The 13,216-nt window shown below is 39.1% G+C and overlaps 1 protein-coding gene across 4 annotated transcripts in view; it reads left to right on the forward strand.

The window, feature by feature from the left end:
* Positions 1-13,216, forward strand: part of PTPRK (protein tyrosine phosphatase receptor type K) — a 421,511-nt gene that overhangs the window by 228,981 nt on the left and 179,314 nt on the right. For all 4 annotated transcript variants that reach the window (XM_066994303.1, XM_066994304.1, XM_066994305.1 and 1 more), the window contains exon 7: positions 11,052-11,345. In XM_066994303.1, the coding sequence (XP_066850404.1) occupies positions 11,052-11,345 (294 nt within the window). The remainder of the gene's footprint in view (positions 1-11,051; positions 11,346-13,216) is intronic.

A 13,216-nucleotide genomic window follows, 5' to 3' on the forward strand; every position in this document is an offset into this window, starting at 1 on the left:
TAGAAAGCTCTTCCAGGCTTTTAATCACAGATGAAATCCATTTGGCAACGAGAAAGGTGTATAGCTGCTTTCATACCTATTCTCTTTACTTCATAGATTCCCATCTAAGTGCCATAGCAAGGATGTTGGTTCCTTTTGCCTTTCTCCCCCCCCTCCGCCCTTTGAAGGAGGCTTTCATGATAAAGCTAAGCGTATCTAATGGCCAGCACCTGCTGAAAAGGCAGTCTCAGTCCTCAGTCCCCTTCTCCTCTCTCCTGAGCACCTGGACTTGGGCTCTCACTGCTGCTTCTGTGCTGACTCTTGCTCTTATCTCAATCCACTGGGAGCTGCTAGAGGGACTTAGAAAAGCAGGAAACCTCCGTGTGCCCTCCCTCCCCACAAAAAGATTGGCTTTAAGCCTGAGATGTAAAGTAGATGAGTAGCACTGTAAACGACACTGATGGTGCAAAGTGGAGGAGCAGGGTTGCCCGTTCAGGTAGGCATTAGATAAAGCGTAATTCACATCTGTGTGGGTCTCCCTTTTGGTTTCTGCTCGTTTGTTGCAAAGATAGAGGTAAGTGTCTCAGTGCCTCCTATAATTAGCCCCCTTCTCCGTCATTCCAGTGGGCTGCCTTCTGGCACTTTTGGCAAGAAATATTTGGGCGTGCTGTGATAAGAAATGTGAAGACATTGCTGGTGGGAACATCTAAATGTATCTTGGTAAAGGTTATGAATAGAAATAGAGGGATTTGAGCAAGGAAACAGTCAATCAAAAACATTTGCACAAAAGTGATGGATTCTGTCTTTTTTTTTCCTTAGACTTGAATAGTCTGAGCACACACAAAATCTCTAAATAATCACTGATTTGTAACCCATATACTAAAGTGTATCCATTTTTTCCTTTGATAATAGCATTCAGGTGCTGACAGAAAGCTTTTAAGGTCTAAGAAATGGGATACCTGAGGAAGAACTTTGGAGAAGAGAGTATTTATCCTGCTCCGCAGGTATTCATAGATACCTTGCCAGTCTGAAGAGGAAGTTTTTAAGTTCATCTCAGTCTGCTGTGCATTTATAAGGGTCTCAGTGTACCAAGATGGTGTGTGTGCTGCTTTCCTTTCATCCTTCTCCTGCCTCCATGTGTCAAAGTCCAGGTTGGAGTTAATGCTTATGATAAAATTGGTCTTCAAAGCACGTAGCTTCCTGTGTTTGGTGGGTGAAATAACCAGCAACAGAAAGACTTAGAGACAATGGAAGGGGGATTGGGACTGCCTGGGTGGGTCCCAGAGCGCTGCTGGGCAGATGGAGTTGAGGGAGAACAGTGTAAGATTGGGGTGTAGGAGCAGCCTCAAGGACACAATTTGGAAGGTGACCCTGTAAGTGTGCAGCCTGCAGGCATTTGGTTTTCACATACAAAACCTCAAACAGGTATGAAATGGCAGGGAGCAATTCTGGCAATACTCATAGTATCTCCGGTGCCAGGTGAGCAGGTTTATTACAGGGAATGGGGAGGATTACGAAGGTCAGAAATGCATGGTTCACCTTTTACGTGCTTGAAGTTTCTGTAATCGCTATTAAATAAAACTGTAAATGCTTGGAAACCAAAGCCATGTCAGCTATTCCTCTCAACTGCAGGTATTTTATATTTCATTTCCCTTCTGGTACAACGATGTATACAGCTCATTGAACTTAAAGAGCATGGTACGGTTTTGAATTCTGCCTGGCCATCATATTGTCCCAACAGCATGTAAAACATTTTTCTCTGTCATTTAAAAGGCATGCAGGAAAGCTGATAAAATTTTGGATTAGCTCTGGCCTGGTGTCACGCATCTTCCAAAGGGAAACATACTGGACGGACTCTTTCACAAATGGCAAACGCACCAGGAGGGTGATAGGGCAGGCAGGGGAGTGCAGGTCTCCCAGGGGCAAAGTCATGTCAGCCGTGCCCAAAGCTGCTCCCTCTTAAAAAGGGGATCTCTGCCTTAGAGAAGAAATACAGCTTGACTGCATGCAGATAATTTCTAGTAGTTAATATCAGTCTTATGCTGCTAGAGTTGATGTCTTTCCCTGAGTTCCAGGAGTCCTGGTTGTTTTTTGTTTGTGAACTTTATATTTGATAGAGACATAGAGCTCGAGTAAGTCATAACTCTACTGAAATGCTCTATTTTTATTGGAGATGTTTGAAGTCTTGATAGTTTGTTTGTAAATATGTCACTATGACTTTTGTCCAGCATATACACCTTAAAGAGTAGCTGCACCTGTTTAGGCAGTAAAATGTGAGCATGACCAGCATCAAGAAATAAACAATCTTTGCAAAAACCTTTGCAGTATCAGTTATGCCAGCTCAGATTGGAAATTAAAATTTTATATATATATAACTTCAAGTAGTTGAGAAGAAGGAAGAAAGAGAAAAATATTCTCACTACATACCTGTCTAAGTATCTAGAAGTAAATCCTAGAGTCCCTAAAAAGAATGTTTTGTCATTTTCAGGCACTCCTTCCCTAATCTCTGGTTTTACTCCTCTTCATCCACAGCATGCAAATGTGCATGCAATATCGTCAAATATCCCATTGCAAAGCTTTGTAGAGTCGAAAGTAATTCTTTCTTGGGAGGTACCAATTTTTGAAGAAGGCATTCCATTTTATTCTTAACCTGCTGTTTCCTGACAATGAAGTAGATAAAATAATTCTTTCCAACAATAATCTCAATGTTGAGATCTCAAGGGAATTACTGGTACATGTGGATAATGAAGTAATTGTGATCAAGTCTTTGCCTGAGACATTCCTATAGCTGACTCATTTATACCGAGTGATGATTTTTTTTTTTTTTTAAGATTTAAATGTCTTCTCATTACAGGTACCACTTTTTCTTACATGTATTCATTTTTCTTGCAGGATTGTACTGAATGTCTTTAGCCCAATGCAATCTTTTTGACAAAATATGCCGTACTCTTCTAATTGATTCCCAGAGTAGCATGACCTACTATCATTCAATAAATAGGCATGTGTTCTGTTTGTAAGTTGTGTAAAGGGATGACATGCTCCAGTTTTTAGAGAGACTTTTTTTATGTGTAAGCTGAGCATGAGTTTAACCTTGTTTACGGTTTCTGCTGACAATGCTAAAGCTGCACACTGTTCCTTTATTTAAAGGAAGATAATAAAATGAATGCAGTGGTGTTTCAAATCAAGGTGAATAAAATGGCACAGTGATGCATAGGGTATGAAATCACTATGCAGAAGTTAGCAGTTTCCTCTGTTGAAATAATTCTTATTTCAGCACTTCGGGTGGTCAGTAACTGCTACATCACTTAGATTAAATACATTTCAGCTGTATGAGCTTGCAGACGTTGTGGTACTTAATACATAAATGTGATATATTAGGCAGGTGCTCAAAGGTAAATCAGCAGTTCAAGGTGAGCGTGTGACGTAGCATTGCCATTTGCAGTCTCAAAATTAAAGATGATATTACATTGAAATATGTCGATATCCTAACTAACCTGGTGTTGTGAGCTCACTGTTCAGTTCTTCATTTGTTTGTTGTTTCTCCCTCGCTAACTGATTCTATGTGTAATATCCTAAATCTTACCCTGTTACAGATATTTATTTTGAATGTTTGTTTAAAATAGATTCTTTTCAGTTTTTCAATTCCAAGTAATAAAAAGACAATGAAAAGGATCTTACAGGCTCTCTTAGGTGAGTTGGGTAAATCACTTGATGCAACTTAGTCACTGAGCTATTGCTCAGAATGAGTTCTTTTGTTCCAGACAACTAACTTTTAATTAAATACGAACTTTTTGTGGGTATTGTGTATCAACTTCAGGGCAAGCAACTGGTGCTAGATACTGGACAGTTGTGATAAATTGTGTTTTAAAGTCAGAGAGAGAATATTTATAGAGTCATAGAAATTGCATAATTGCATGAACAAAAACATTGTTTAGAAGAAAATGGGGGGAAGAAAAGCTAAAAAAAAAAAAAAAAAAAAGAGCTTTGTGGCAGAATGCTAGATCGCAAAACTGTTCAAGTCTCTCCATGAAGCACTTGGTCACAGGACAGCCGCTGGGATAATTTTGAATTAGCTTTTGATTATTTTTTTTTTGAAAATATAAAGGGAGACTTGTGGCAATTTTGAATATTTACCTGTAAAAACCTAAAAATTACAACATGATTTTATTCAGTCATTTTATGGTATAGTATGTTAAAGTCAGTAACTTGCCAACAACATCTTTGTATCCTTCTCTTCAGTGTACTTATGGGGGGAGATGTTGTTAGCCTGCATAAGCAGCAGGAACCAAAAGTAACTGCTTTCTCCAAGTTGTCCACTCTGCAATATAAGCTTTTTGATCATGGGGGGAAAAAAAAAAAAGGTAGAAAAACAAAACAATTGATAAAATGAGTTAAACTCGATGGAGCAAGAAGTTTTTGACCATTGGGGGGAGGAAAAAAAGGTTATAAAAATTCTAAAGGATTTCATGAACAAACAGAAGTTAAAAAATGGCTTAGAGAAAAATTCTTTAAAGCCTGAAGAATGTACAAGGCTTGTGGAAGCTGCAGAGGGCTTGCACCTGGCATGGTTTTTATTGTATGAATCTATAACCAGCATTTGGTCTTGGAGTAGAGGAAGTCATTTAAAACCTCTGAGGTCTCTGTGTGTTATTTTGGTGGTTTGAGCTGCTTTAAGCAAGTGTGCCCTCCTGCAGCGTGTGTACCGCGTGCTGCCTGCCGTTGAGCTCATCCTGCTGAAGCCTGGTTTTGACTGCCTGGGTGCTTTCCAAGGTGAGGCTCAGGACCAAAGCGTGGCGTGGTGCTGACTGGCACCACCGTGCCTGGGCATCCTGAAGGATGGGACAGGACCAGGGCGTGTTTGGCTGGGTTGTGGCAGCTCGTGCTGAGCTGTCAGAGTGTAACCAGTACAGTCTGCCTGACCTTTCAGGTAGGAAGGTGGTACGCAGGAGTATAACCCCTGGGTGAAAGAGAGTGCGGCAGCTGCCTTTCACTCCAGCCTCTTCATTTTCCATGGGCAACACCAGAGCAACTGAAAGCTTGCTTGTTCACCTGCTCGGCTATTCTGACGTTTTTCAGACGCGTCGCCTCTCAGCTCGGCAGAGCACTCGGCTGCCACTAATGAACTCGCTGTCCTCAGCGTGCCGGGCAGTCTCTTTGCTGCACCGGCTGTTGGGCTTTTTTGTGTCTTCTGCGTGAGACAGCAAAAGCATTAAGGACCTAACGACTCACTAGGGATGGCACATATAGGTAGGTGACAGGCTGAATTGTGAGTGTGGCCTGTCACGCAGACAAAGTGAAAACTTGAGATCTAGTTGAAAACTTAAAAATAAACTGCATTGGTTTTCTGAGATTCTTAGTTTGTTGATAGCTCTGCTGTTGGCCAAGTCTGTGCTTTCAACTGGGGATCCCTCAGTGCCCTGCTTTTTTTGTTTGTTTGTTTGTTTTCAAACTGAGTGGAAGACTTTCTCATCAAGCAAGTACTGCTTTCCATAATGTTTCTCCCCCTACTTGACGAAGCCTCCAGTTTGTAAAAGTGCAGTGTTAGTGCAGCGTTTGTTGGCACTGAGGGCAAGAGATCTTCTCAGACTGCTGTCAGCTTAGGAGATAGCCAGCTATAAGTCCAAAATAATTTTTTCATACATTCTGATTTTTTTTTTCCTAACAGAGCAGTACTTCCTAACCATTTTTGGAAAGTTGAATGAAAATATTTCTCTTTCGTATGAAATACATGCCACATATGGAATGATTTTTCTTAAAATAAAAGAATGTTTCTGCAGAAATTCTCCATTTTTTTACAGTTAAATTTTTCATAGCTCATTTTATGACCAGTTAATGAATGTGTATTTTCATTCAGTTGTACTTTTTTGGAGCCTTATGTATTGTTATTGTCTTCCATTTTTTTCTCTAGTGTGTAATTTTTTAGAAATCATTCAGCCTTGACTGAAAACACTGAGACTGCAGAATTTCCTACAATATCACCAGTTATTGTTCTTCACTTGTTATGCTTACTGTTCAATTTGGGGTTTAATACCATGTTTGAGTTTAAGCTTTCAGTCATTGCTTATTGCTAAGTTTTTTTCTTCTTTTTTTTTTTCTGTTGGATTAACCAGCTTTTAAGACCAATAATTTTATTTCCTTGCAAGCACTTGACTGCTAGTACTTTCTACTACATTTCATACATTTTCTCCAACTTTTAAACAAGCATGTTCTTCAGTTTTCCAATATTTTTTGAAAATGCGTGAATCCTAAAACTGTGTGTAATCTTCCAGTGCAGGAAGAGCATCGAAGCAGCGTTGCTGTCGCAGGGAATTGGCAGCCTGCTTCCTCCTGCTCTTCTGGCTATGGGCTGTGGGTCTCCTGCTGCAGCATCCCCGTGTGTAGCACGAAGCATCCTCTATTAACTGTATTTCTGTTGGTTTTCCATTTGCTTGTTTCTCTGAATTGTGACAAATTTTGAAAGAAATTTGGATTCTTTTGACTTACTTTCTTGTCACTTTGTGGTGTAGTTAAGTCGTAATTTCTGGAGAGATGAGCCTGATGTACTTCATTTAATAAACAAATGGTTTGTTCTTATGTAATTGTAAAAAACCAAGCTTATTAGGGTTAATCCCTGTTGTTTGCGTTGAGTTAAAGTATTGATGCCCGTCATCATACCAGGTGCATGGCTGTGTATAAGCTATTTGACAGAGAAGACTGGACGTGGCATCACCAGAGCAAAAGGCACAGCCAGCACATGAGCAGAGGAAGCTTGCAGGGTATTAGTGTGGGGAGGCTCCGTGCGAGGGGGATATGGAATGGAGAATTGCAAGAATGAAAGCATCGACGTGTCTTCGATGTCTGGGCTGTGTGGGGAAGGCTCTCCCCTCCCTTATCTCCAGACCCTGCTGCTGTGAGCAAGGAGGTGATCTCTTGTGACAGAAACATAACTTCATGTAAATATATACGATTTTATCAAAATGCATCCAGTGTCAACTTTTCCTTCCAAGTGGAACAACCACTAGGATTCTGTTTGGGCTTGATTTTATTTTTTTCCTGCTGTGAATTGATTACTAGCAGTATATGCTTATCACTAAGATACTAACAAAGTCTCTTCCTTTATTTTAACTGTAGGCAGTATTTAGTGTTGGAGAGGCATGTAGGATATTGTCACTCAGATTGGGTAAATAATATTAGACAACATTGTATGCATAAGATACTTGGGAATGTAGAGAGTTTCATGTATACTAGTTAGCATACTACTAACAACACTCATGACATTTTTGGCTGTTTTTTTTTTTCCCTGTCAATAAATATGTAATTATTTGCATGCAACATTTTTTTTATTAAGAGTATGACACAACAGTTTAACTATAGGAGGACTTATAGCTGGGGTTGATGCCGCATGCTTATTCTAATCATTGGTGCCTAAATATCACAGCACGCTTAACCTATAATGTCATATACATACTGATGTGAGCATAATGCACTGCTAGTAGCTCAGCAGAATGGGAACTTCGTACTGATGAAATGTCAGTCTTAATTTTTGATTAACTTAGCTGTGGGCATTTTATGTCAAAAGCAGAACTGTCAAAATACTGCCAAATGCTATGCATAAAAATACTTTCATTTCTTTAATACATTGTAGATGTAGAAGTGCTCTTTTTACATAGTCTTTCAGAGATGTTAGTGGCCATGCAAAATGGAAGGGATTTCATCAGATTTACTGCCTGTAAGCCGTGGCTTAAAAATATTGTCAGAATGTGAGTTTGTAATTAAACTAGTCACACTGGAAAAGGGATTCTAAGGTTTGGGTTTATCAAAGGAAGAAAACACACTGTGCAAGGTCTTTGTTCATACTGTTTGGCATTTGTGTTTTTAAATACCTCTGGAAACACTGATTCTACTGATGAGTTAATAAGCTGTCCATGGGTTGAAATGTGTTTTGTCAAATGTTGTTTAGAGTCCTTACGGCTGTTCAGAGAAGGTTCGTGGCCAGGAAAAGTGGAACTGTGCTCAGTGAAAGCTCTTTACTAGAAATACCCTGTGCCTTAGCTGTCAAGATACTTCAGTGTCTGCTCATAATAACTGGGGGAGTTGGTTGGGTTTTGACAGAAATTAAGGGTAAGATTCTTTGATTTGGTTGCAATGACCAGGGCAGAAGGAGCCCACTGTGTTGCATGGCCTGACTGCCAGGGTGGGTGACTGAAAGCCCCCAGAAGCATTTTCCATAGTGGCCATCGGCAGCCAGCCAGCCTAGCCAGAGCCAGGCAGGGCAGAGTGTAGGGCAGTGATTTGCTGCTACTTCTCACCTTGCAGCAGTGCTACCTCTGATCCAGGTTCTGAACTCCAGACATTTTCACTTGCCTGGACTGAAGCAGACATTTTAGACTGTTTAGAAAGCAGACCAAAGTTCCGAAAGTGATTTTCTTTGAGGTTACCTCTAATGCATCTCTCTTTTTTTTTTTCTTTTTCTTTTTATTCCCATACCTAATATAAGAGGTTTTTCAGTCTTGACAGACTGTCTTCTTAAGACATTCCGAAACTGTGTTGTTTATTTCTAGACCCAGATTACTAGAGTGAAAAAAACAGCAACATCACTTCTTGAAGGATGTGCATTGTGTTTAAAAGCCCACCGATAGAGTAGTGTTGTGTATGTGAGATAGTTGCCATGGAAATGGTAAGCAAAACTAATAATGGCTTTGTTCTGTCTTTTAGTTATTAATGGTAATTTTTAAGCTATAAAAGTTTCAAGTTACTGTATATACGAAGGGAAATTATGTAATTTGAAATTATAATTGGGGAATACTTGATGGATCAGGTTATAGAATAACAAATGAGAATAATTAATAGAAAGTTAATTGGGTAACATCAGAAAAGTTTATCTGGTATATTGGGATTGCATGCTTCAGTTGATACTTAGTGTGCTTTTGGGATTTCTGGTTGCACCACACCTCTGCTTCTGATAGTATATTGTATTATGAAGAATATTAATAATGCTGCAGAACAATTACTTGTTCATTTGCTAACTGATTAAAATTCATGCATAATTTATTGGAACAGGGAGAGACTATATAAATAAGTCTCCTTGTCCTCAAGAGCTTAAAAACAAAATGCATATGCTAATATAAGAATATGCTTTACCTCTTAACATAAAAATTTAATATGCAATGGTATATTAGTCTCATTAATGTGAGGTTTTATTTGTAATAATCGTGCTCTTAATCAAAGTATATACTTCTAAACATAGCTTTATGTTTTAGGGGTTTATAACTTGGAGCCGGTAGTGTATCATGCTCATCAACATTTATGTTTTCTGCTGTAATATACACTGACCTTAGAATTCATTAGTTTGACATTTACTGCGTTAGTTCCACAGCAAATAAACTGCCCTCATTAAGCCCGGTTGCATTTCTGAGCTTTGATGCAGGTAGGGATCTGAATTAGTTGATACTCACTTTTCTTGCCAGAACAGGGTGAAACCTGTTAATAATTAATTGAGATACTTTCTAGGGTTTTGTATATACTGAAGCAGGAGTTGGGACACCTTGCAGTGTTCACCTTTTCACTCCAGAAGAAAACAAGCTCCACTCGTGGCCATTATGGTGTATTCACAAGTTCCTTGTCTCCAAACCGAGTGGCTTGATATGCAGCTAATGTAAAAAAAAAAAAAAAAAAAAAAAAAATCTGCAAGAAATCCTTTTGTGGCAAAATGTGGGAAACTCAGTTACTTGCAGAGCTGGTAGATACTCTGCTGGGAGCTGATAGTCGTGTCTGGAGGGAAAACTTCACTGCTGGACCTAGAGAACCAGAGAGATCCTACCCCACCTTCACCATACAGTGAGGGTGGGATGTACCTCCGTCTTGTAGGCCTTCTGCAAGCCATTCTTGATCATTATTCTTCGCGTGCTAAGTGACATTGATGGGGTCATTCCTGGAGGCAGAACACGTGCAGTGCTTCCACGTGCTAACTTCTCTTGGGCAGAGGTGCGAGGGACATTAGTGATGAGAAGGGCCCAGGCCTAGGGAAATCTTCTGGTCTGGGGCTCAGTGTTTTTTCTGATGTACTGGCGGTGAGATCCCTCTACCTGCTCAGAGTTGCCACGCTGTTAGTTCTGCATCGCTGCTGTGTGAAACCCCTGTGTGCATTGAATTTAGCATTGTTGCCTAATTAACTGAAACAAATTAGTTGAAATATGAGCCATCTGGAATGAAAATGAACCTTCCGTGTTTATCAGTGGATTCATTTTATTAGAAAAGTGCATGTTGCTTGTGATTGTTTCTTAAAATAAATCATGCCTAGGCACTGTGCTACTTTAGGTACACGTTTCTCAGGGTAAGGGAGACCTCACCTTCCGATTTGGTCTGTTGCTACCTTTTCACTTTGCAGCTGTTTTGAAATGTTTGGGTGGAAGGTGATTAGAACAGAGGAAGACAAAAGGCAACGTGCATCCTACTGTTTGAATTTCTAAGTCAGCAGTAAGCTATTTAGGAGTGAAATAATGATACATGTTTTCGCAGTTTTGCTCAGTGCTGAATATTCTGAAGGCCTGTAATGGGTAGCTGTATCTCTCACCCTGACTGCATCTGACAGACTTCAAATGAACTCCAGTGATACTGTTTTTTAAAGAATATTCTGTGTAGGGTCAGTGTATCAACTATTGCAACTTTTTCTTTAAGGATAATGTGTACATGGCTTCTGTCAATAAAAGAAAGTCAGTTATGTTTCAGAAACTCAATTTCTGAAATTCAAATTATTGTCATAGCAAATTATATAAATGATCATGAACCCATATTTTTTCAGAAAAATGTGTTATAAAATAGGAATATATAAATCAGATTAGGATTTTTCGGTCTTAAGCTGAGACTTTCAAATGGACAAAGTAATGTTGGTCAGATAACAGCAGCACACAACTTGTTTCCATCAGCTGAAGTCCTCCTCAGCGCTTCTCTTGATGTCAGTTTGATTTTGCTTTCAAATTTTTAAATCCTTGCTGACTAAAATCTCGCAACTTTCTGTGGGGAGAGCCCTTCTCTTAATGGCTTTTCCAGCTTTTGTTTCATCACTGACTTTTTTTTTTTTGTCTCCCATACAGAGCCGCCTCGGCCAATAGCACCCCCACAGTTGCTGGGCGTGGGGCCGACGTACTTGCTAATTCAGCTGAATGCAAATTCAATCATTGGTGATGGACCCATTATTCTGAAAGAAGTGGAGTACCGAATGACGTCTGGGACCTGGACCGAAACCCACGCTGTCAATGCACCAACCTACAAGCTCTGGCACTTGGACCCGGACACTGAATATGAGATTCGGGTCCTGCTCACCAGACCAGGGGAAGGTGGGACTGGACAGCCAGGACCACCGCTCATCACCAGAACCAAGTGTGCTGGTAAGTGCTGCTTTGAAAAAAAAATGAACAAAAGAAGGCTGTTTATGTAATTACTTAACTGTTTTGTAGGCTTGTTAGCTCTAATTTACCTATAGCATAACTTAAGGGTTTTTTGGCACTCACTGGATCCCAAAGTGTCTGGGAATGCAAATTATCCCAATGTGGGTTTGCTCCATCCCCTGCTTTGCCTGGTCACTGTCTAGGTTGCTGCATGCTAACTGTAGGAGTTAGGTTAACAGGTGAGATGGTAAAAAAAAAAAAAAAAACAAAAAAAAAAAAAACCTTCTCCTCATGGAAGCAAAGAGACCTCATTTGTGGAAAGGACAATCTCTTGGGAAAAAAAAGTCTTTTCACCTTCATATTTTCACTTGCATTTTAAATCATCTTGCACATAAAGGAATGCATGGAAAAAATTGCGTGGAAAAAGAATCTGTTTAACAAGTAGAATTTTGCAAAAAAAAATGCGATGTCCTTTTGTGTAATCTTTTTTTTTCCAAGCAGGCTGGCCTGCCAGAGTCTGTGGCAACTTCTCAAATACACATGCAAATATCAGTAGAGTGCCTTCTCTTCTCCATTTTTGACCTACTACCACCAAAGCCATGTGTTGCTGAATCTTGCAGTCTGCTTCTGTTTTTTTCAGTGCCTCTCCATGGCCAGCACCAAGAAGATTAAGCATTGCCAACTTTTGTTATATCCTGTTCCTTGTAAAGCTACTTAGAGTTATTTTAATCTCAGCTTTTATAAAAAAATAATACTCAGCTCTCATAGTTGTAGAGGAGAAAAATTACAGATTTGAACATCAGACTGGGAAGCAAGTAAAAGAAAACTAAATTGTTTTTTTTTTTTCTTCTAATCTCGAGATTTTTAGAGCCTGACTTACAGTATTCAAAAATTTGCACTCTCTTAGATTTAGTGAAGGTGCTGATAACCATCTATCAAAACAGCATTAAAATAGTAATAAAGAAAAGCTGCAGTGGCAGATTTCCAAACCTCATTTATACATAGGCATATATAAAATAAAAATGTTTTTTAAAGCATTTGTCACAGACCTGAGATGGACAGCTATTCAAGTTCTCATCTAAACATTCATTTTTTTCCTTGAGAAAGGGGGTCGATGTCTGGATCACAAGCTAATACTTCAAGTTGACTAGGTCAATAAGTATGAATCCCATGAAAATTCGAAGGTCTCCTTTGAAATTGGGCAGAGTACTGTCGGAAGCTGAGACACGCTGCTCTTTTTATCCTCTAACGAGTAAGCTCTCAGCTAGATCAAGATGAAACTGAAGGCATTTTTGAAATTTGTGATCTTATTTATAATTTAGTCTCTGTCTTTCCTGTGAAGTGAAAAGATATTTGTGTCCATCTCAGTTAAGATGACAGCTGTTGAGATCTAAGTAAGGTTAAAGCATTGATATATGGTACTGAATTGTTTTAGACAGTGTTCTGAAGAAGTGAAAATTGGAAAACAGCTTCTATTTTAAAAAGACTGAGCCGAGATGAACAAATCCCAAATGTTTAGTTTCTTTTTCTCAGCACTTGAAATATAGAATTTCATTTACCCAGTGTGTGGCAGACCAAAGCTTTCTAATTGGAAAGGAAAAGAAAGGAGGTCATGATTTGTGTAAGACATGACATATTTTTAGAAGCGACGTAAGGGAAACAACATTACTATGGTATGTGATGGTGTGGTGGTTTTTTATTTTTATTTTTTAATTAAATCTTGAATATAAGGCACCAAAATCTAGGTTTGAGATGAATTTTCAAATTCAATTTAATCCACTCTGAAATGAACCAGATATATTTAAAAAAAAAAAAAAAAAAAAAACCTTGAAAAATATGGACTTTCATGGCAATATTATCCTAATAAGATT

The sequence above is a fragment of the Anser cygnoides genome, chromosome 3, assembly GCF_040182565.1.
Source record: "Anser cygnoides isolate HZ-2024a breed goose chromosome 3, Taihu_goose_T2T_genome, whole genome shotgun sequence".
In the NCBI taxonomy this organism is placed as follows: domain Eukaryota; kingdom Metazoa; phylum Chordata; class Aves; order Anseriformes; family Anatidae; genus Anser; species Anser cygnoides.